This window comes from Camarhynchus parvulus, chromosome 14, assembly GCF_901933205.1.
Source record: "Camarhynchus parvulus chromosome 14, STF_HiC, whole genome shotgun sequence".
In the NCBI taxonomy this organism is placed as follows: Eukaryota; Metazoa; Chordata; class Aves; order Passeriformes; family Thraupidae; genus Camarhynchus; species Camarhynchus parvulus.
In genome coordinates this window covers 8,457,455-8,478,048 of record NC_044584.1, presented here as the reverse complement: position 1 = coordinate 8,478,048, position 20,594 = coordinate 8,457,455, and the positions used below count along the sequence as shown (strand labels likewise).

Genomic DNA, 20,594 nt, shown 5'->3' with positions numbered 1-20,594 from the left:
GCTTCTCGCCTCACCTGTGTTTTGCTAAGATAGAGGGTTTATTGTAAACTTATTAATTACTTCATTTCTCCTGCGAGGAGCCAGGAGAAAAATTTTCCGCGGCAGCCAGGATCCGCTATTGTGTTGGCGGCGGAGCTGAATGCGGCTGACGTCAGGATTCATTTTCCCCATGACTGGGGAAGGCGACTCTCCGTGCCACGCCGTGCATATGAATCAGGCAGCCTTCCCCTGGCACAGCATGCCCAGCAATTCATCTTCCACCGGGACTTCTTCAAGCAGAAGAGAAAATGACAAACTTTTGCTATTGCGCTTGCCTGCAGAGAGGTGAGCTGGGGAGACGGGGGCTGCGGCCTCCCCAGATCTCATGTTTGTCCCTCCACCTCTGGTCAACAGCAGATGGGGTCAGCAGCAGATGTTTTCCATGCCTGGAGACACATCAACAGGTCTCCAAGTGACTCCAGCAAGCCTGGCCAACCCTGCAGTCACTGCAAGTATCTCAGCTAACTTTCCAGCCTGCTCACTGCTACCTTTTCTCCAAGCCTAGGGAGTGTGTCCTGCTGAAATCAGGGAGAAATCAATATACACAGGTTTATAGCAAACTGATTTGGTTTAAGGCAGCCAGGGTTGGGACTAAATGATTTCTAACATCCCTTCCAATCCAAACCATTGATGATTCTATAAATCTATAAATGAGACTTGCCTGGAATAACAGAGATAATGATGTCCTCCCTTTGTGAAGCACATCAGACCATTGATGTGCTCTTCCTCTACATGTGGGAGAGCAGAGCTAGGCACAGAGTGCATCCCAAATAAGAGTCATACACCCAGTTTGGGCAGTGACAATTTATTGTTATGACAGAAGAGCTACATCCATTATAATACAAAATGTCAGACTTCTGGAGATGCTCCACCCTCCATGGAGGGGAGGAGGAAGACCACCTCCCAAAACACATACCCACAGGGTGGTGGCAGGCAGCAGGCTAAAGCCACCAGCATTGAACACAATGGAGCCCAAACTGCTCCTTTTTACTATTCTACAATCCTGAGATAACCAAGATAACCTAAAGTCTCAGTAAGGAACCAAAAGGATGGCAGTGACTGAGCCACAGAGGTGTCAACAAAAATATAGGGGCTTCAAATGGCCATTTATGCTTGTGCTTGTCTGCTGAGTGAGGGCAGACTCAGGTCAATGATCTCTCAAAAATAATTTCAAACTTGCTGAGTGATGAGATGTTTGCAAGAGCAAGAGACTCTCCCTGGGTCTCTGTCCTCAGGGACCAAGCCCTTGGCTGCCATTAGAAGAGGACAACCATGCAGCAGGAAGCACCAGCCTGATGCACGTTTGTCTCTTTGTTAGGGCTCAGATTTAGGGAATCCTTTTGGGAAAAGCTGTGAATAGTGATGCTGAGGCTCCTCAAACCAGCAGTTCCCACCATATTCCCAGACAGATCCTGAGAATCTGGGTAGTGATGAACACATGGCCCAGTTCAAAGGCAGGGATTGGATCCTGGCACAGGAGAGCCCTGGGATGGAGCTAGACTTCCCCTCCCACAGGAGGAAAATTATGGTTTTCAGAGGAATTGGTGGGATTTGTGACTCAGCATGAAAGAAGGGGGGAAAAAGGAGTTCCTTGCAAAACAGAAGCAACCCAACACCACAAATTAAGGGTGGTGAACAGGACAAGTTTTCCTTGCTACCTCAAGTGTCCTGCCCAGGAGGGCCAAAGCCTGGCTGGCAGCTGGCAGTGGGGCACTAAGCGATGGTCTGGCGGCTGAAGAGGTCGAGGGTGAGGGCGCTGAGGAAGGCTGGGATGCTGTCCTGGCGCAGCAGGTGCAGCTCGATGAGCTCCCGGATGGTTCGCGAGAACTCCGTTTCCAGAAGCTGCATTTTTCCACCAGAGGAGCTGGAGGCCTAGAGGGAAAGAAGAACAAGCCCATTAATACCAGAGGGTTTTAATGCTGCATTTTTCCACCAGAAGAGCTGGAGGCCTAAAGAGAAAGAAGAACAAGCCCATTAATACCAGAGAGTTTTAATTCACCTCCCTGACACAGGAGCAGTGCCACCCTGAAGCCTCCTTTGGGACGGATCTGCTGTCACCAAAGATATGCCATCTGTTTGGCACATGGCATTCCTGAGTCCTGCATCCCAATGTCCCCAAGCAGGACCCCTGTGAGCCTTCCCTGGTGACAAATGTGGCATTGGGGAGATGTTTGACCATCCTGGAAAGAGCCCAGAACAGAGGTGGCCACATCAGGGTCCCTGTCATCAACACCACCCAGGATGGCGGGAGCTCTGCAGAGGGGTTTTCTCTCCATGAAAACATTTATCCCTGAAGTCATGCCACTTCTGTAGGAGGGAGCAGACCTGTTCCTGATTAGCATAACTCCTTCCCAAGGAGTACTGATCCATCCTGCATCCCTAAAGTGTTTAAATCAGCCTGGCAGCACACAGCAGAAGCCTCCAGAGGAATTATTCCAGGGATGCTCTCAAGAAAATAAGGAAACTCAGCATGTGGGAAGACACTACAAATCTCCTGTAACATATAAAACAAGCAAAAAAAAGCTAAATGCAAGAGAAATAAGGAATGCTTGAAGCCTTTCCTGCCCCCGGAGGCATGAAAGCAGCTTGTTTATTAATAAACAGCAAAAACATCACAGTGCAAATGCTAATTTTTTTTTCCCCTGCCATTTTCCTCTTCAAAATACTCCCATTCCTAATTGCTTTGCAGCTCTGCTTCCTGTTGGAGGTGAGGTGGGACAGCATGGGTGGTGCCAGGCATGGCTGGCAGCCCCTTCCTCAATCAAAGGATGCCAAGACCCAAAGGGGAAGATTGCCATGGGAGGGGAAAACATGGCTTTAGCTGCTGAGACCCCCAAGGAACCTGCTTCCTTCCAGTTTCATGTTCTCAAGCACCTGGACACATTTGATTATGAATTCTCCATGTTTGGGTCACTTTGGATTGTGAGGAGTGCAAGGCACAGAGGATGCCCCTGCCATCCCTGAGCCAGGCAGGGAATCAAAACAAGGTTTGCACGTGGAAAAGTGAATTAGCTTTTGTTTAGATCTTTGATTTGGCTGGGCTGTTTTTCAGCAAATCCTGCGCTTTGATCTGCTGCTTACCAGAGCTACCTGGTACCTCCTGTGCACCTGAGGTACCCCTGGACCAGATCAAAGAGGGAAGAGATGGCAGATGAAGGAGTCAGTTGGAGGCATCAGGAATGATGTAAAGCCAGAGGTGTCACAGCAGAGCAGAAACTCAGGAGCTGGGTGCTGTGGCAGCAGCACAGGTTTTATTTTGCAAATCCCCCCCAGATTCAGCTGATGAGAAGTGCCAGTTTTGGAGGAAGGTCCGAGTATTATGAATGCATCACTTGTATCTCCAGCTCTCTCAGTGCCGAGTTGGATTCATCTGAAATGGGAATTCAAGCTCTGTATGAAATACACAGCCTCCCTTGCAGATTTAAAACACTCTTTGGGCACAGAATTAATTTTCTAAGAATTTACAAGCAAATCCATTAATTGGTTTACTAGTTTAATTAATTAAAGTAAATTCCTTAAGAAATTTAGCATCCAGTGCCAGACCATTTGCTTGTGTTTTATGACCTCAAAAACAGAGCAACATAAATGTTTTAAATTTCCTCTACTTAGAGCTCACTGGTGTCATGGGTGAAGGCTACATTTGAATATCTTCCCTTTTTTTTTTATGAGATTAATGGTAGTTTCTCTCTACTATTCTTCATAACCAAAGTTTCCTCCTGCAGCAGAGGCAGAAGAATAATGTTCAGAGAAAGTTATGTGGATAAATACGTGCTTCTGAGAAGACTGCTATTTCCCATTGAGTTTTCTCAGCTGTCAAGGGAGGCACCATCCTCCCTCTCACCCCACGGCCTCTGTCTCCCCAGGAACTCTAAAAAATCAAAGAAAACCCCCAAATGCTTCCAAACCCCAGACATCTCACCCAGGTTTCTTATGATTGCTTCTGTAACAGGCACAAGGCGAGAAGGCAGCCACTTGGAAAAAAAGCAATTCTTCCTCTGCCAGTAGATGTTTACATGTGAACTTATAGGATGGATGCACTTGCAGTGCAGCTCATTCAATCTCACACTGCTTTAGAAAAAATGGAGAAACTTTTTTTTTCCCCCTAGGAGTGTTTTAAAATTGCTATCATTGTAACTTTTCTTATTATTTGTTTTTATTGCTTTTTTTCTTCACCCATCTGTTCATAATGTAGTATAGACTGGGATATATAGATAGATTTGCTGCTTTGGGTTCAACAGCGGGAGTACCTCTGCAGCCTGTGCTTTACAAATAAAGTGATTATATGAAATAATAGCAATATGTTCCCATTAATTCGCAGGATTTCTTTTCAAAAGCCAGCCTGCACCCTGCCTGGTGCACTTGCTGGCAGAGAGGGAAGTGCCCGAGGCAGGAACAGGAGCGAGCAGGGGATCAGAGCAGGGCAGGGGGATGCACAGGGGGTGTGCAGGAACCGAGGGGGAGGACGTGGGGGGGATGCTCTGCTGAGTGAACGCTGCAGGCTCTGGTGTTCCACACCATTCTGGATCAATGCAGAGCATGCCTGTGGTTCCAGCTCTAAAAACTGTATTTCTGAAGATAAGAAATATGAAATTTCCAGCAGTTCAAAGCTGCAAGGGCACTCAAGTCCTCCTCTTCATTGTTCATAGCTAGGATTCACTCCACCCATTTTTAATATAGTTTTTACTTATTTATAAAAAGACTCAACCCTCAAAAGCAAGCTCCTGGACATTCCTGCTGCAGGTGCCAGCACAGATCAGCTATTCACAGCACACTCCATGTATTGCAATCACCTTCACTCTGCTGATGCATTCCCTAAAATTCTACGTTTATTTGAAGCCAAAAGCCACCCCAGCTCATCTGGGAATAAAATACAAAGCTGAGAGGAGCATAAACAAGTGTCACTGATCCATGGGGACAGTCCATGAGTGGGAATGGGGTGAGAGAGACCAGAGCATGTTCAAACCCAACCCTGACTGTTCTGTGCCCGACACTACTGACATCACTGCTACAGTGTGCTCTTGCTCTTAAAGAGAAGGGCCAAAAAGTAAAGAAAAAAAGAAAGAAAAAAGAAAAAAAGCATCAACATCTAGAGTCAAACTGAATATATGGGATCAAAGGAAAAGCTGGATCTGTGAGTATCCCCATCCACCCCAGAGCCAACGCACAGAGGAGTCAATGCAAGAGGACAATTTGGGGATCACCATTATGCTTCACTCTCCCTTTCCCCTCTGTGCTGGGCCACACAAGCGCAGGGCTTCACTAGAGATGTAAATATTCCCCCCTAAACCTCAGTTTCCCTGAGCACAGAGCAGCAGCTCATCACGATGAGAGCACCATCTCTCAGGTGCCCTGTACATAGCCCTGTATTGGTTTCTTCTAATTCATGGGAAAAGTCTGTCTGGCTCACTAAACTACCAAGATTCAGGTCTCTGTTATGTTTTATTCAGATCTCAAATACTTGCAAAAGGAAAGAGTTCAGCCTTCACTAAGCTCCATTGCCAGTTTAGTCTGATTTAAGGGCTATGGGGACCTTTTCTAGAAAAGCAAAGGAAATCACTGTTTGCCCAGTGTTACTGCACACCCAGCTCTGCTGGGCTGGGGGGGATGTGAGTCTGGTTGGAGATCTGAAGGGTGACAGCCTGTCTGTCTCCTTGCAGGCTGTGCTACCCCACAGTAACCAGATGATCAGGGGACAGACCTCTCTATATTGCAAACCACAACAACACTGGTCTATTTAGCACAGAACAACATGAACCTGGAGTAGCTGCTCTGAGAAGGGAGCTGTTAGCACAACTGTTTCTTCAGGGGAATCAAGATCAGCAGCCACCTGCCAGAAGGAAACATCATAAATCTTCCTCTTAACTCTGGAAACCAGTAAATTATTCAAGGCTTTATAGTTCAGATATACATGTAAAAATCTCTCCAGTAACCACGAACATGGTGGAAAAGCAGGTTCTTCTCTCCATCTCAGCAAGGAGCAGACAATGCAGATGATGTGAGGGAGCAACAGACATTCCCAAACGCCCCTCTTGGGGATGGACCTGCAGCTGGATGAACTGGGCTCATAAAACTGCAACATATGGACTGTAACAGGCTCTCTTAACTACTGCCACTTCAATGTAACACGTACAGGACTCTGTCTGCACTGCTCCTGCTGAGATGGCTCTTTGCACCTGTGCTCCTGTTGCACACAGCCTTTCCTGAAAGCCAAGACCCAGCATTTCCTTCTCTGATTCCTCCAGCTGCCGAGGGGGACCCATGTCAAAAGTGTGACAGTGTCTCCTTTACCCACTAACAAGCTACCACATGGTTCAGAAGTGCACTCTCACCTAGATACACTCAGGTTTTATTTTCTTGTACTCCTATTTCCTCTTCTCTCTGACATATTTTGGTAGCTAAAAACAATGGCTCCCAAAGTGCCATCGGCTATGAGCTGACATGCAGCGTGAGTTTGATCACACAAAGGTTGCTTCTTAAAAAATATGGGTTGAGTGTAAGACCCAAGGTCATGTAGACCTTCAGATGCTGGAATAAGACAGTAAAGAGGGTGGCTGCACATGCCAAGGAGAGAGCTGGCATGGGGACTTGGTATCATCAGAAAATACGGAGCAGAAATGTAGAAACGGGAAAATTCTGCACAACACGAATTCTATACAACTTGAGATTTCAAAATGAAGTGAGGATTTTCTACCTCTGATTTCCACATGGAGAAAGCACAACTGCCTTTGGGGATGCAATCCATGCAGGACATGTGTTCCTGCAACTTCAAACACACACATCCAGCGTCGCAGGTGGATTTCCTGAATGGGTTTTGGCAAGTTGACAACAGGGATGGTGGAGCTTTGTGCCAGGCACAGCAGGCAAGACAGTTGTGTCTCAGCTTGGGAACAAAGGAGCTTCAAACACCTCCACAGTGTGCAGAAGGATGAAGTCCAGGGCTTTGGCAGGGCTGCCAGAGCCATCCCTTGGCGTGGTGACAAACCTTTGCTTTGCAGATGCTGCTTGGCCACGCTCTATGGTGGACAGTGCTTTCCAAGGCTAAGATGTATTAGGGGTCAAAAGGGGCAAGTGAATCATTGCCTGGTGACATTTACCCAGTGAATGTATCTCGAAGGCCCCATCTCATCTGCTCTGCTCCTTCCATAAATCACTGTCTGTGCTGTGTCCCCATGGATGCCAGCTCTGAGCACACACAGCAACCAGCCCCGTGTGCGCTGAGGGAAGGGGCACCACGGCTTCACACCCAACACTAGGGTGAGGGTTAGGGTTCCACCAATTGTTAGAGTTTTGAAACCACAAAGCCCAGAGCTCCAGGCACACTGCAGCTGCAAAAGGCATCCCAAGGGGAACACAAAACTGCCACAACATGCCCTCCTCTACAGCTTTTTCCGTGGAATCAGCCTTAATCCTAGGCTAGGTTTACTGCCTAGGGTTAGGGTTAGGGTTCCAGCTAGGGTTAGGGTTAGTGTGCAGCTCCACAGGCTTCTCCAGCACTATGGGCCATGCTGTGGCCTCTGTGCCCGAGTTCTTACTCCCCCTTTCCCTTCTCCTTGTGGTGTTCCCCACCCTACCCTGAAGAGTGCTGTGCTGTCCACGTCGATGTGGGTTATGCAGATCTCCCCAGCAGATCGACCCCTTTGGCAATTTGCCTCCATCACATGAATCCCTCAGACCTCCTCTTCATGTGGGGCAGTCACCCCCTCTTCCCAAAGCCTTCATGTGCCAGCAGAAGCCTTCAGGGTTGGCTGTTCCAAGTGATCACCTCCCAAAAAGCTCAACAGCTCTATCTGAGTGTGTGTCAGAGCCTTGGGCGCACTGCTGGTCCTGAAACATCCCTCAACTCCCTCACACCTTCCCCATGGCACCCACTGACACCCACACACCCTGCCACAGTGCAACAAACCCATTTGAAATTTTCCTTTAAGAAGCTGCTGGCTCTGACCTTTAAATGAGAAAATCCTTTTGTTTCTGCCTCTTGCTTCAGATGCCAAGATTTTTCTAAATGTCAAAGGCCGCCTTGTCCACGTGCAGATGTTGAGGGGGGGAAGCAGCGATGCTGAGTGGGCTGGCACCCTCTCTTTGGGTCTGCACAGCTGATAAATCACCACTTCAGATCACCCCAGACAGACAGACAGACAGACAGACAGACAGACTCAGGGAGGCCAAAAAACTAGAGTGCCCAGAAAAAAACAAGGAAAAACAACCAAGGAAAAGATGTGTGTGTGTGTTTGTGTGTGTGCACTTGCAGAAACTGCCTGCTGAAGTTATAACAACCCAAACACGAGGTTTTGAGATTTAATTGCTCAAACTTGGCTCTCTCGGGTGATGATATCATTATCAAAATACCCCAATTGAGTTATGCCTCACCAATCAATCTCTCCTAAGCATCATGCACTGCTCAAATACCAGGTCCCCAGGTAGCCTCTAAATCACTTTAATTACAGGCCGTTCATTTAAAATTAGGGAAATATTAAGGAAAGAAAAAAAAAATCAACACAAAATTGAACCACAAGATGTGCTTATGGCTGGAAATATTTATGAGGTTATTTAGCAAACTGTTTACCGGTTTCCTTCTTTCTTTCATGGTAACTGGCAGGTTCCAGCTGGCCTGACAGGATGCCTGTCCATGGTGGCTCCTGCAGGATGTGCAGCACTTAATCAGATCACCTCCCTTTCACAAATGACCATTCCTTGTCTGCAGCAAAATCCTCCCCCCCCCCCCCTTTAATATCCTCATTGTAACCCAAAGAAGAAGAGCTCTTCCTTATAATAATTGTTTCTTGCCAAGACCTCTGACCTCTGTGTCACCAGCTTGGTATATAAAGTGAATTTATGAGGCAGACAGGGATGGATGCCTGTAAAGAGCCTTCCAGGAAATGTAATGAAAAAGCTGCTTTTAGCTGCTGAGCAAAGAAAAGCAAATGCCTGGTAATGCCAAGAAGAAAATTGAATGCTGGGATGGGGTAAGTGAGAAACAGCCCTGTGTGCACTGAGATTTATAGCAAACATTTCCTTTCTCTTTCTTATTATTCAACACTGAGATGAACCACAACCCCAGAATGTCTTTGGAACAAGAGGTCAGCTCATATACTTCCATCTTAATCAGAACCACGACCCAGGCGCTGTGTACACGAGTGGCAGCAGTGATGGGTCCTGGACGCTGCACCAGCTCAGCAGCAGAGCAATGCAGAGCAGGGTGTGCTGCACCAGCCTGTCCCCACAGCTCCCTGCTTGGATCTAGGAGAGCTCTCCTGCACCTCACGTCAAAAATGGAACATGAAAAAGAGCAGGGACATGTGCTGAAGGGCTGCACCCCTCTCTGAGGGGGAAAGCTGCTGGTTAATCCTGGGGGACAGTGCTCTGTGCAGCAGAGGAGGAGTCAGCACCTTCTTTCAAAAGGTTTCTCCAACAGGTTAATGCCCTTTAGACTGTCAAATGCGATGCCATAAAAATAAGATCAAAGGCTTTAAAATAAGGGAAGTGCATTTTTTGATTCATACTATTACTATTTTATATCTGAATATTCCTATAGAGCTTTTCATCCTGGAAGACAGGTCTTTGAACTGCTGTGATTTCACCTATCACTGAGGAACAACCCCCGGGGTAAAATGTGACAGCTATTATCAGGGTGCATTAATGTTACTGAACAGTTCAGGATAGACAGAGACAAATATATCCAATTTAAATCATAGGATTGAAGAACTACTGCTCAGTGTGGATTAATACCCAGGCATTTTCCAAAAGTGCTTTGAGAGTTTTTAGAGAACAAGTGCAGAAACTAAAATTCCCTGTTTCATCTGTAGGATTCATTCAGGCTCCCATCATTATGCTGCAAATTGAACATTGTCAAAGAGGGAAGATGGCAATGGAAATGATTCACCCATAGCATCTACTTTTGCATCCACAGATTCTCTGATGGGATGTCCAGAGCAGCCAGAAGGAGACTCACCCTGTGGAGATTTGCTGAGGTGATACCTAAAAATGGTTCCACTGAACACATGGCTGGTGAGAGTAAATCACAGCAGACTACTCACATCACAGAGAATGGAAAATCACATGGGATGTCACTCTAAACTAATACTGGCAGCCAGCTGTAGTCGGAACTTGAGCTCATAAAGTACAAGTTTTTAACAGACTTCAGATCTGCTAAATAGTGTTCACCAGCCAAATATGCTTATAAACATCAAGCATGAAGGAGTAGAGATGGGAACAAAGCACGGAGCTCACAGAATTTTCCCAACCCCATTCCATATAAAAACCCAAACTACAGCATTAATCCTTGAAAGCCAATACCTCCATAAAATCTCAGGATCTTTACAAATCAGAGTCTCTCCTTGATACACAGGGAAGCCGTGCTGCTCCCACAGCCAGGGCTATCTCTGACCTACAACAAATCCCTTTGGAAAGAGCAGCCAAACGTGTGTTATCCCAACTGCTGTCACACCACACAGGGCTGGACCACTCCAGCACCCCGGCTGCAGCTTCCCAACCATCTGTGAGTGACTGTGTTGGACTGGTCAAGCTGCAGAGTGAGTAGCTAACAAGCATTAACAACATCTAGCCCATGTGTTCTGTCTAGTAAAATGCCAACCCATCTGTCTGTAACATCAGCGACTCCGTAGAAGCCATATGCAGGAGAGACATAAATTAGGGAGAGAAAAATCTCCCATTACTTTAACTCTGCAGTTGTCACTGGGAATGAGAGGGACTGGGTGTTTTTTAAGCTCTGTTTTCCCAGCCAAATCTCAGGCTCATGTAGCCCTCCAGCCCTGCCATCCAGAGGCAGTTTCTGGTCTGCCCCTGACCCTGGTGAACATGGCTTGGGACAAAATGAAAAGTAGCTGTAACTCAAACCAGGCCCCAAACTGCTCCCCCAGGAGAGCCAGCAGAAGGCAGAGAACTTGAGGGAGATACCAGGGACTGGCAAGTGAGCCCAGCATACAAGAATCCCTCAGTTAGACAGGGAACTCATTAACCAGCCAAGCTGCTTATCACATTCCTCTTCATCTCCCCTGCTGAAAGCTCTCTGAGCTGGAAGGAACAGAGGAGCAGTAAACCAAGAACATGGAGTTTCTGGAACATGAGAAAGAAGCACCTATGGGAGAAATGCAAAAAAAATTATCTATGCAGGTTGTAATTAAGACTGCTTGTTCCCAAGGCAGGGAGATACTCCACTTGTGAACTGCAGCTGGGGTCATGAGGGCTGAAAGAGAACACAAGCAGCAGAGTTGCCAAACACTGCCATCAGTGAGAGATGTCTGGAACCATGGAGAATTTCAACAGCAACTTTTGAGGCTGCAGCGTTGCCTGGGAGATAGGCATCCCTTCCCCAAAGCAAACCACTGCTCCCCAAGAGGCAGAGCTTGCTGGAGCCTTCATCCCTCACTGACTCACATCAGACACACACTGTTCCACTGCTTGGCTGCTCCTGTATTGTGGTCCTGCTCAGAACTCTCTGCCTTCCTGTCTCTGGATTAGAGGAAATCAGCAGGAAAGTGCCTGCACATGACACAGAGTGAAAATAGGTCATACAGACCTCAGGACTCACCAGCTGCCAAATGGAAATGAACCCCCAAATTTTGGAGCTGGGCATCTCACCTTGTGTGAGATGGAGGGAGAGTGCCTGGGGCTGGGAATGGTTAAATGAGCAGAAGACACATGCCTGGGAGGCACATCTGGAGTGGCTGCTACTCTGCCACGTTGTAGATGCCATCACATGACTAACATATTTATCCTCATCATCTTTTTGGTATCCTTCTGGAAGCCTTGCCACAAGTGGGGTGGACAGAAGGCTAAAGAACTGAACAAGATCCTGTGACCAGTAATGGCTCAAAGGACTGTAAGTGATAAACTTAATGACAAGCAGACAATTAGCCCTTAGCTCTGTGGCTGAGGGATGGGGCAGTACATGGAGCATGCCCGTTCCTGGCTCATTGAGTTCGCAAGGCTTGTGGGGGAAGGAGTGACAGATGGACCTTATGGCAGATTACAGCTGAAATTCTCACCATGTTTATTCACTACCCTCTTCTAGCTCTTGTTTGTCATAGTCTGGCACCCCGGGCTGAAATGCAGGTTCGAGCCTTACATCAAGGAAATTGGTGACACGTATTTGTCACCTCTGCACAGAGCCAGCGCTCTGCACGCAGACCAAACACCGCTCTTCTAAGAGCAAGAAGAATTGGTCAATAATCACCCCTTCCTCTGGGACCCTGTGACTTGCTTACAGTTATGATCTACCAAAGTGGAATTTAAGTGCTGGCTCTGGGAATAACATTAGTTGCCACTGCAATATCAATAACCAAATGCCACGATGGTAGTGTGGGTTGAGGAAGGTGCTTTTGTGCTTTTCCTGCTGTCGCTTTTTTGCTGGCTCATGTTTTCCTTCGTTTTTATTCATTTGAAATCGCTGTCATCAGCATGACTGCCAGCAGGACCAAAGCAAGCCTGAGTTGTCAGTACCCAGCAAGTCAAAGAAGGAAGTTGATTCTGAACACGCAAAATTATTTTCTTGTGTCCTCAAGAATGAGTTTTAACCCTTAACAGCTCACAATCCCACATTCCTCTGACTGCATCTATAGCCACAAGTGGAAGTTTAAACTGAGAAGAAGATGTTATAATTTTTATAATGGAGCTGATGGATATCAGTAATTCTATTTGTGGAGTTACTTAACCAGACTTGTAGTCCACAGGCAGGAAACCTTGAAGAACTAGATAGTAGGGAAACCAGTCAACTGGCCTATGCACATTGGGTAAATCCAGATTTCTTGAAATGGGCTTTTAATGGTAAAATCCAATGTGAAACAAAGACACACAGGACTCCTCTCTCTTTAAGCAGGTCTGATCTCACCATAAGAAAGTCCATGGCTCAAGAGACAGAGGTTGCAGCTAAGGAGTGAATAAACAGGAAGATTTCAGTATTCACTTAAACAGCAGGAGAAATTCCACTGTATCCCTTGAGGGGACACTCAGCCCTTTGGGCTATGACGCGTTTGCTGAAAGCTCCTGCTGTTGCTGCCTGTGCTGTCATTTGGCACTAAGCTCCTGAAGAACATGGCAAGACAGCACTGCTGGTTCTCATGTCTGGATGAACATGCTCCTCTCCCCGAAGGGAAAAGGAGAGGTTTTGTGTTTAGCAAGTGCACCATGTTCGAGCAACCTCTGAGGAGCCTGCCTGGGGCCCCGGGCCTCCCCATCTGACACACATCTGACTGGTTGTCTCTTCCTGCTGGTGTTCTGCCACTGATGTGCTGCCATCCTCCAGTCAGCTCCTTTTGCTGCAAGTGCAGGGCGGGAAGAGATTTATGCAGACACCATGTATGCAATTATGAAAACAGAAGACAAGACACCCGGATATCACACAAACTGATGCATTTTTGCTGGCAGGCTTTTTGCATGATCTGGTAACAGCTGTCATGCTCCAGCTTCTGTCATCTGAGCTCTGCTACCACTTCAGCATCCTTCCACATCCTTTAAGAGGGCTTCCTTCCCTTCCTGGTGCAGCCTGCTCCAGATGCCACAGCAAAGTGGGCAGTAGTGTGGGATGCAAAGGGGACACAGTATGGCTGCTTTTCATAGCAGCACTAAAATGAAATGTTCACTTCTTTAGGCAAGACACTGCTCATTAGCAATGACCTCGAGGCATGCAAGCTGCTCAACCAGCAATCTCTCCCACTCTGGAGCTCTTTAAAATTTGCCCTTTTCCTGTGCCAAGTCTTTCAGCAAGCTTCCCTAAAGCGCAGTGGTGATCTGTAGATATACATACACATTGTCCTGTGCTTTTTGGAGAAATGTGGTGATGGGGAGCTGGTATGGAGCTTGGACTTCATACCTTGTCCCCTACTCAGCACAGCATTAAAAGGGAAGGAAAGGACAAGTCTACAAGTTTCCCTGCCAAGGCAGCTCCTGCTGTGAACTCTAAAGCCTGGGAGCCTGTTAGTGCCCACATCCTCCTGGTTTTCAGCACTCCATGCTATGTTTGCTTTTGTAAATGGATTTAACCTTTCTAAAATTAAAAACAGAAGAGAACTTCTCTTGGCAGAACACCAGTTTTAGAAAGATGGAGGAACACAACATTTCCCAAACACTTCAAAACTGCAGACTGGAGATATGTGCTAGTCTCTGCAGTGCATGCTGGTTTTGCTCGTTATTCTGAATGTTAATACATTAATAGATCCTCTCCTGATTAACGGCTGCACTAGGCTCTCTTTCTAGGAACACATATGGCTCTTTCTTGCCACAATATTGGAATAGAGAGCCAAAATATTTAAACACTACGCTAATAAAAGATTTTATCACCCCCATCCTCATGTAAATAACTAAGGCTGGAGCCAGCTCTTAGCTCTATATGCCTATCTTTCAAAGAGTTCTTAATCAAATATGAATGAACTGGCTGAGGCCCATTTTAAGGAATTGGGCTATTTGTGGTTACAGTGCTGCAGCAACAAAGCCACTGTGACATCCTCTCATCCCACAGGATGCTGTGGGTCTGGCTGAAAGGAGCACATACTAGTTGGGGTTTTAGACCCAGGTGTGTGTGCAGGGGCTGGTTCTGCCTACAAGAAGAGGAAACACATTTTTTCTTTCCCCACACCTGCAAGGTTAAAATATTGTCCTGAATTAAGATGATTTTCAGGGGACTCCAAATGCTCCTCTTCCAGATATCTCACTCAGCAGCATTTACCCCACCTGCTGAAGGACATGGGAATTACCCAGCACACAGCCCAGAGGGTATGGTAAAAATTCTGGTAGTGTATGTTGGGCTTGTTTGAAGTTGCAGGTCAATTGCCAATACAGAATTGCCTAAAAGATCTGTTCCTCCCTGATTTTTTCCCATGCTGTGCCATTACCTTTCCTCTCTGCCCTATGTCCTGCACTAATCCTACCTGTCTAGTGCCATCAGCTGCTAAAATAAAGAGCAGTTCCCACTTTGTGCTACTTGCCAAGCTGCTGATCAGACCTGTCACTGGATAAGTGTGACACAACCTGACTGCTAAGAAAACCTTTAAATTAAAAAAACCTCTTTCTACATTTCAACGAGTGAGACCTGCAAGGGGAGGGACTTCAGGTTTGTACTCCAGAAAACATTTAGCACTACAGAGCTGAAACATGGTGTGAAAATAAAAGCCCTCCAAACCTGCTTTCACACATTCCCCAGTGAGCCCAGAGGTGTTCCTGCTATGACCCACCTAACAATGCTCTTGAGAATTGTTTTCACAAGCAAAAAATACAAACATAACAGCAAAAGACTCAAGAAGTATTTCTTCAAATGCTGTGCTCTAAATACATTGTAGAAAAGCACTAATATATTTTCAGATGTTACAGAAGGACACAGGAAAAGACCTCAGCAAATCTGAACTGTAATACAGAGCAGGTCCTGACTAAAGTGTCAGGATTACTTGAGATCACTGACCTCCTCCTGCTCAACCAGACTATTTTACAACTCAATTACATTTATTTCTGTATATACAGATGTACATGAGATACTTAACATTCTTTCTTGTGCAAGAACCAGACAGAAAGCAGAAGATGCAGATGAGAAAACGAGCGGCTAGGCTCCCTCGGAGGTTTTACGGACAAAGATGTTTAAACGAAGTAATTTAAAACCAGAAAGAACCTCACAAACACAGTGCTTCTAAGCATCTCATTTCACTTGCTTGTTTTCAACTACATGTGAAAAAAAATCTCAGAGGGAATCAAACCACTTTAGCTGCTGCTTCCTCATTCCTGATGTCCTCTGGAGAACATGGCCAACGTCTTTTTCCTACCAGTTACACACCAGAATTTCTAGAACAAGTCACTCTACAGCAGTGAGGAGAATTGAAATACATTGAAAGTCATTGCTTGTCACACCTCTGAAGGGCAGGGAAGCACCAGCATGGCCTGAGACTGACAGATAATATTGCCTTGTCCTTCTAAAGTTCTTCTAAGCCTTCTGATGTTTAAATTTTTGTAATGGAGTTTCTCACGCACTTTTCATGTAAATAATGATTGTTTTACATCCCTTTCTGGAAGAGGAGAGAATTAGACTGTTGGTTTGACCAGTGTGGCTGGAGAGGTGGCAATTTCATCCTCCAATCCATGGTCACTTTTGGAATTCTATAAATATCGAGGTTGGGAAATAAACATCCCCCTTTTTTACCTTGAACATCTCGGTGTCTGAGTGTCGCTCATTTTGTGTCATATTGCAACAAGACAAGAAGAAATGGGCTTCCTACACCAGCAGGGCAGCACAGAGCCACACAAAGGACTTGGTGCTCCAGGCCCATTTGCCTCCTTTGCTGCAGAAATCAGAGCTGTCCCCAAACAGGGGCTGAAGTGAACGTGTGAGATGTGGGATGAATTCTGCAATAACCAATCCCAAAATTGGTGGCGTGGTGGGAATGCCCACAATAAAGCTGGCAGTGATGCCCAGGCACCTGCAGCATCCCCTGGGCACCATCCCAGCCAGGGCTCAGCCTGCCTGGGGAAGGGCCCTTCAGTGCTCACAGGGCTGTTCCAGCCCAACAACCAACCCATTCATCCCCATGACTGCCCCTTTCAGCACGAGCTGACACATCCTTCCCACAACAGAACCCTGCAAATGGCTTTATTTAACCCAGAAAACAGATTTGTGTTGTTTCTAAAGACAAATGAATCTAGTTTTGGCTGCAGAGGGCCGAGCTGGGCTCCTCTCTGTGCCAGTAAAAGCATCAGGGTTGTGGAGGAGACTTAAGAGACTGTGTTTACTTTCAGTCTCCCATGGATCATGACTGAACAGAAAAAAAGGGCTCACACAGCACAACAGATCAGGCTGTAACTGTAAAGGAGTCCAACACTTTGGAGGCTGTTTCTCTCAAGTTCTCAATGAATTATTTTTTTTAATTTAGTGAAAGACTTCCCACAGTTTACTGGTCTGCAGTGAGAGCGGGGCATTTTGGGGAGAGGATGATGAAGCAGAAGATTTCATAGATTCAGAGAATAATTTGGGCTGGAAGGGACCTTGAACATCATCTACTTCCAACTCAAGTGGGATGCTGCCCACTAGATCAGGCTGGTGAAGGAAGATCCTTTTCTTATTATTTTGTCACTTTTCAGTACATACATAATCCCGAATGTGGCTGAGCTCTGCCCAAAGATGCAAATACTTCTGTGCTGGAGGTTCCTGACTGTGTGCTCCTGACAAAAGGGGAATGGGGAAAGGAGTCCCCAGAGAAGCAATGAGAAGTGCCCAGGGTCACAAAGCAGGTCAGCAGCAGAGCCAGGAGCCATGGACAGACCCTGCAAGTCCCCACAAAACACCCAGGCTGTGGGGAAATCTCTGCTCTCCAGTGCAAAGGCAGAGGCAGATATAATGACATAGATTTATCCTTAAGTTGCTATGCAGGGAGGCACAATTCTTTACTTAGTGCCCTGTTATTTAACCTTAATGCTCCACTGCCATTATTTTTTTGTATAGAATGTTATATATGTGTCTGTGTATGAATTTGCAAAGTATAAATAGCATAGATCAGAGGTGACCTTTAAGTTTGTGCATGTGGAGATTCATACAGCATGAGGGCTAGCTGGGAGGATGAAGTCATTAAGATGTGTTCTCATCTAAAGTTACTTATGAATTATTTGTAAGCTATTTTCTCACTTATTTTGTTATAATACCCCCACATACTCACTCACCAGCCAGTAAAAATAGCTTAGCAGTGAATACGTGTTTCGGAATTCTGTTTGCCTATTTTTCCTTTGTGCTGCAGCTGCTGTTGCCATGCTGTCGTTGCTATGTTTTCCTTTTTCTTTCTTTTTCTTAAGAAGGGAAAAGGCAAAAAAAAAATCTATTCCCTAAACATGCTAGACTCATTTCATGGAACAAAATACCTGAGGTAGAGCCTAGAGGAATAATCTGGCTGAAAGAGCATCATAGTGTAGAAGAAAGCCTTTTTGACACTAACATGCAGATTCTTCTCTGAAAGAGTTAATGAAACTACAAATACAATTTACATCAGGTAAAGATCACTAAAGAAGAGTATTAATATAGCTAGAAAATGGTCAGGGAAAGGTAAAACTCTATGCTGAATAGGTTGATAAGAAGGTAGAGGGAAAAATAGATTGAAAAGAGTAGATGTGGCCAAGTTTCATCTGGAAGACAAGACAATGAAGATGCTCAATAAGCTTGTTAAAACAGTTCTTAAAGCTTGAAAGCTGAAGTTTGTCTCTGTGGGACAGCCCTGAGAAATACAAATGCTCTTTCCAAAGGCTGCAAGTCCAAGGTGGAAAATTTGGTTCTGGGTTGTGGGTCCCAAGTTGTCACCTTCTGCCTCCGGTCATTGTATGAAGAGCAGGCAGAGCTTGCCAGACTGGGGCGGGGGCTCAGCAATTAAGTTCTAAAAAGACAATTTGAGTTGCCCATTGCTTCTTTGTCTCTCAGCTCCAGAGGAACTTGGATTATTCCTCCATCCTCAGTCCCCCACCAGTCTCCAGGAGGACCATGGAGTAGAGCTGGCAACATGATCACAAGAATCAATAGTTTCAGCCCAATGACTGATGATTTAGAGCAGAAAAAACCCCTGTGAGAGGGCAAAATGACTTGGGTGGCTTAGGAGTATGGAGAACTGTGAGGGACTAAGAGAACCTGTGAAATTTGGGTCACTGGGCAATGCTACAGCAGAAGAAATTCGATACAGACAAGTGCAATGTAGCACACGTTGTTCTGCCAATTTAAAGGACTCTTAAGATGCTGATGTGTTGGAAATGATGTAACCTCTCAGAAAAATAAAAAGCCAAGTGCCACCGTGGCCAGCTTCTAGACAATTTCTCAGTGTACAGTGTCACTCAAAACATCAAGTAAAATGTTAGAATAAAATGTGTTTGGAAATACAGCTGGGAGTACCATGTCATGCTTTTACACAAGTTGAGAGCATGGCCTCTTCTCCTGAGCAGTGAGTCAGCCTGGGTGAGTTCAGTACAGCATGAGGGCAAAAGATAAATTAGGTTTTCCTTGTTTGAGGCATGTGCTGTTTAACCTGCCTTTCTTCTCATCACTGACTGCATCCCGGGGTCAGTGGGAGAAACATTAAGGGCTGCAACAATTTACTGCAGAATTAAGACAGGCAAGAGTAAACAGAGGATGGGCAGGGTGGTGAATGCTGGGTCAGATGCTACACTAGAAAAGAGAATTCCAGTATTTCAGGTACTCTTCAGCCACTACCTTCCCTGACTGAGGTGGGTGAGAGTTACAAAGTGCAGCTGGATTCAAGATGCCCCTTTCTCTTCATGGAGTTTGGTTGCATTAGCTGCCATTTTTCTTCATGGAAAACCATGTTTCCATAGGTCAAAAAACCTCCAGTCCTGATCTGTGTGGGGCAGGGGTGATAATCCTGATTGACCTTAAAGCACAGCTCAATCAAAACCAGGTCTGCCATCCCCTGTGTATTAATTTTTCCTGCCTTTACCCACATCCCATCAGCCCCAGATTTTGAGGCCTGACAGAAACCTCTTTCCACGAGGAATGCCACTTCCAACCAAGCCAAAGAAATCACAAAGAGTTATGTAGCCCCATGATTACGAGCTGTGAGTCAGGAGCTTCCAAGTTTATTCCTCACTTTGGGTCCCAGCATGAACTACACAAGTAGCATCATTTCTCTGCATCTCAATATCCTCACCCTCCAGTAAAACTAATAACAACTCCTCCACTGAGCAGGCCTGCTGTGAGAATCAATTGGTATTTGTAAAGGCCTTTGAGAAATGTAAGGCACAGTCTGTATGTGAAAATTATTGATATGATTCATTACCAGGCATTCATACTCTATTTATGCAACTCCCAGTCTATTACTAAATATGCTGTCCATTTGAATATTGAAATCACTGCTGCTAGTAATTTCTGCTAATGTTACACTGGTCTTTCAGAGGTAGCTTTTTTGACTTGAATGGGAGAATTGTGGAGGCAGTGAATAGAGGAACAAATGCCAGAAGAGGAATTTAAAAGAGGACAACAGCTCTGTGCAGACTTCATGGGAAACAATAAAAAAATCCATTTAACAAATAACTTTGTGCTAACACTTTCCTGACTCCTCTTCCTGTTCTCTTTTTTCCTCAGCTGAATTTGTGTGGAAATCTGATCTCCATTAGCCTTTGTCTGCAAGATGAAAATGAGCAAACCTGAGTGCATTGTGCCTCTGCAGACAGACCACCTGCTCCTCACACACGGTCTTGGCTGATGCCTGAGACCCTCTTTGTGACCAGTCTCCTTTTCAGAAAATGAGGATGCTCCACCCAAACCATCATCCTACAACCCTCAATCACCAGCTCCAACTTTCCCCTGCCTTTTCCTTTGCCATGCTACTGAAAGCAGCAAAATCTGGGACTACTTGAAGAGTTTCTGAGAAGAGAGAGCATATGTCTATACATTATATATTTATTCACACACTGAGACATGTTCTCACTCCCAAGACACACACGGTATGTTCCAACTTTCTCACTCCAGCATGTTTTGCAAATTTCTTCTCCACCCCCTCCATTCCCTTGTTTCACTTTATCAGTATCTTGTTTAAGGGAAATGCTGCTTGTTGTAAACTGGAAACATTAACAGC

General features: G+C 45.8%; 1 protein-coding gene across 2 annotated transcripts in view; it reads right to left on the bottom strand.

The window, feature by feature from the left end:
* Window positions 1-828: 828 nt before the first annotated feature.
* The window catches only part of MAD1L1 (mitotic arrest deficient 1 like 1), a 351,010-nt gene continuing 331,244 nt past the window's right edge, over window positions 829-20,594 (bottom strand). For both annotated transcript variants that reach the window (XM_030957926.1, XM_030957927.1), the window contains one exon: window positions 829-1,911. In XM_030957926.1, coding sequence (XP_030813786.1) covers window positions 1,753-1,911 — 159 coding nt within the window. In that variant the 3' untranslated portion in view covers window positions 829-1,752. The remainder of the gene's footprint in view (window positions 1,912-20,594) is intronic.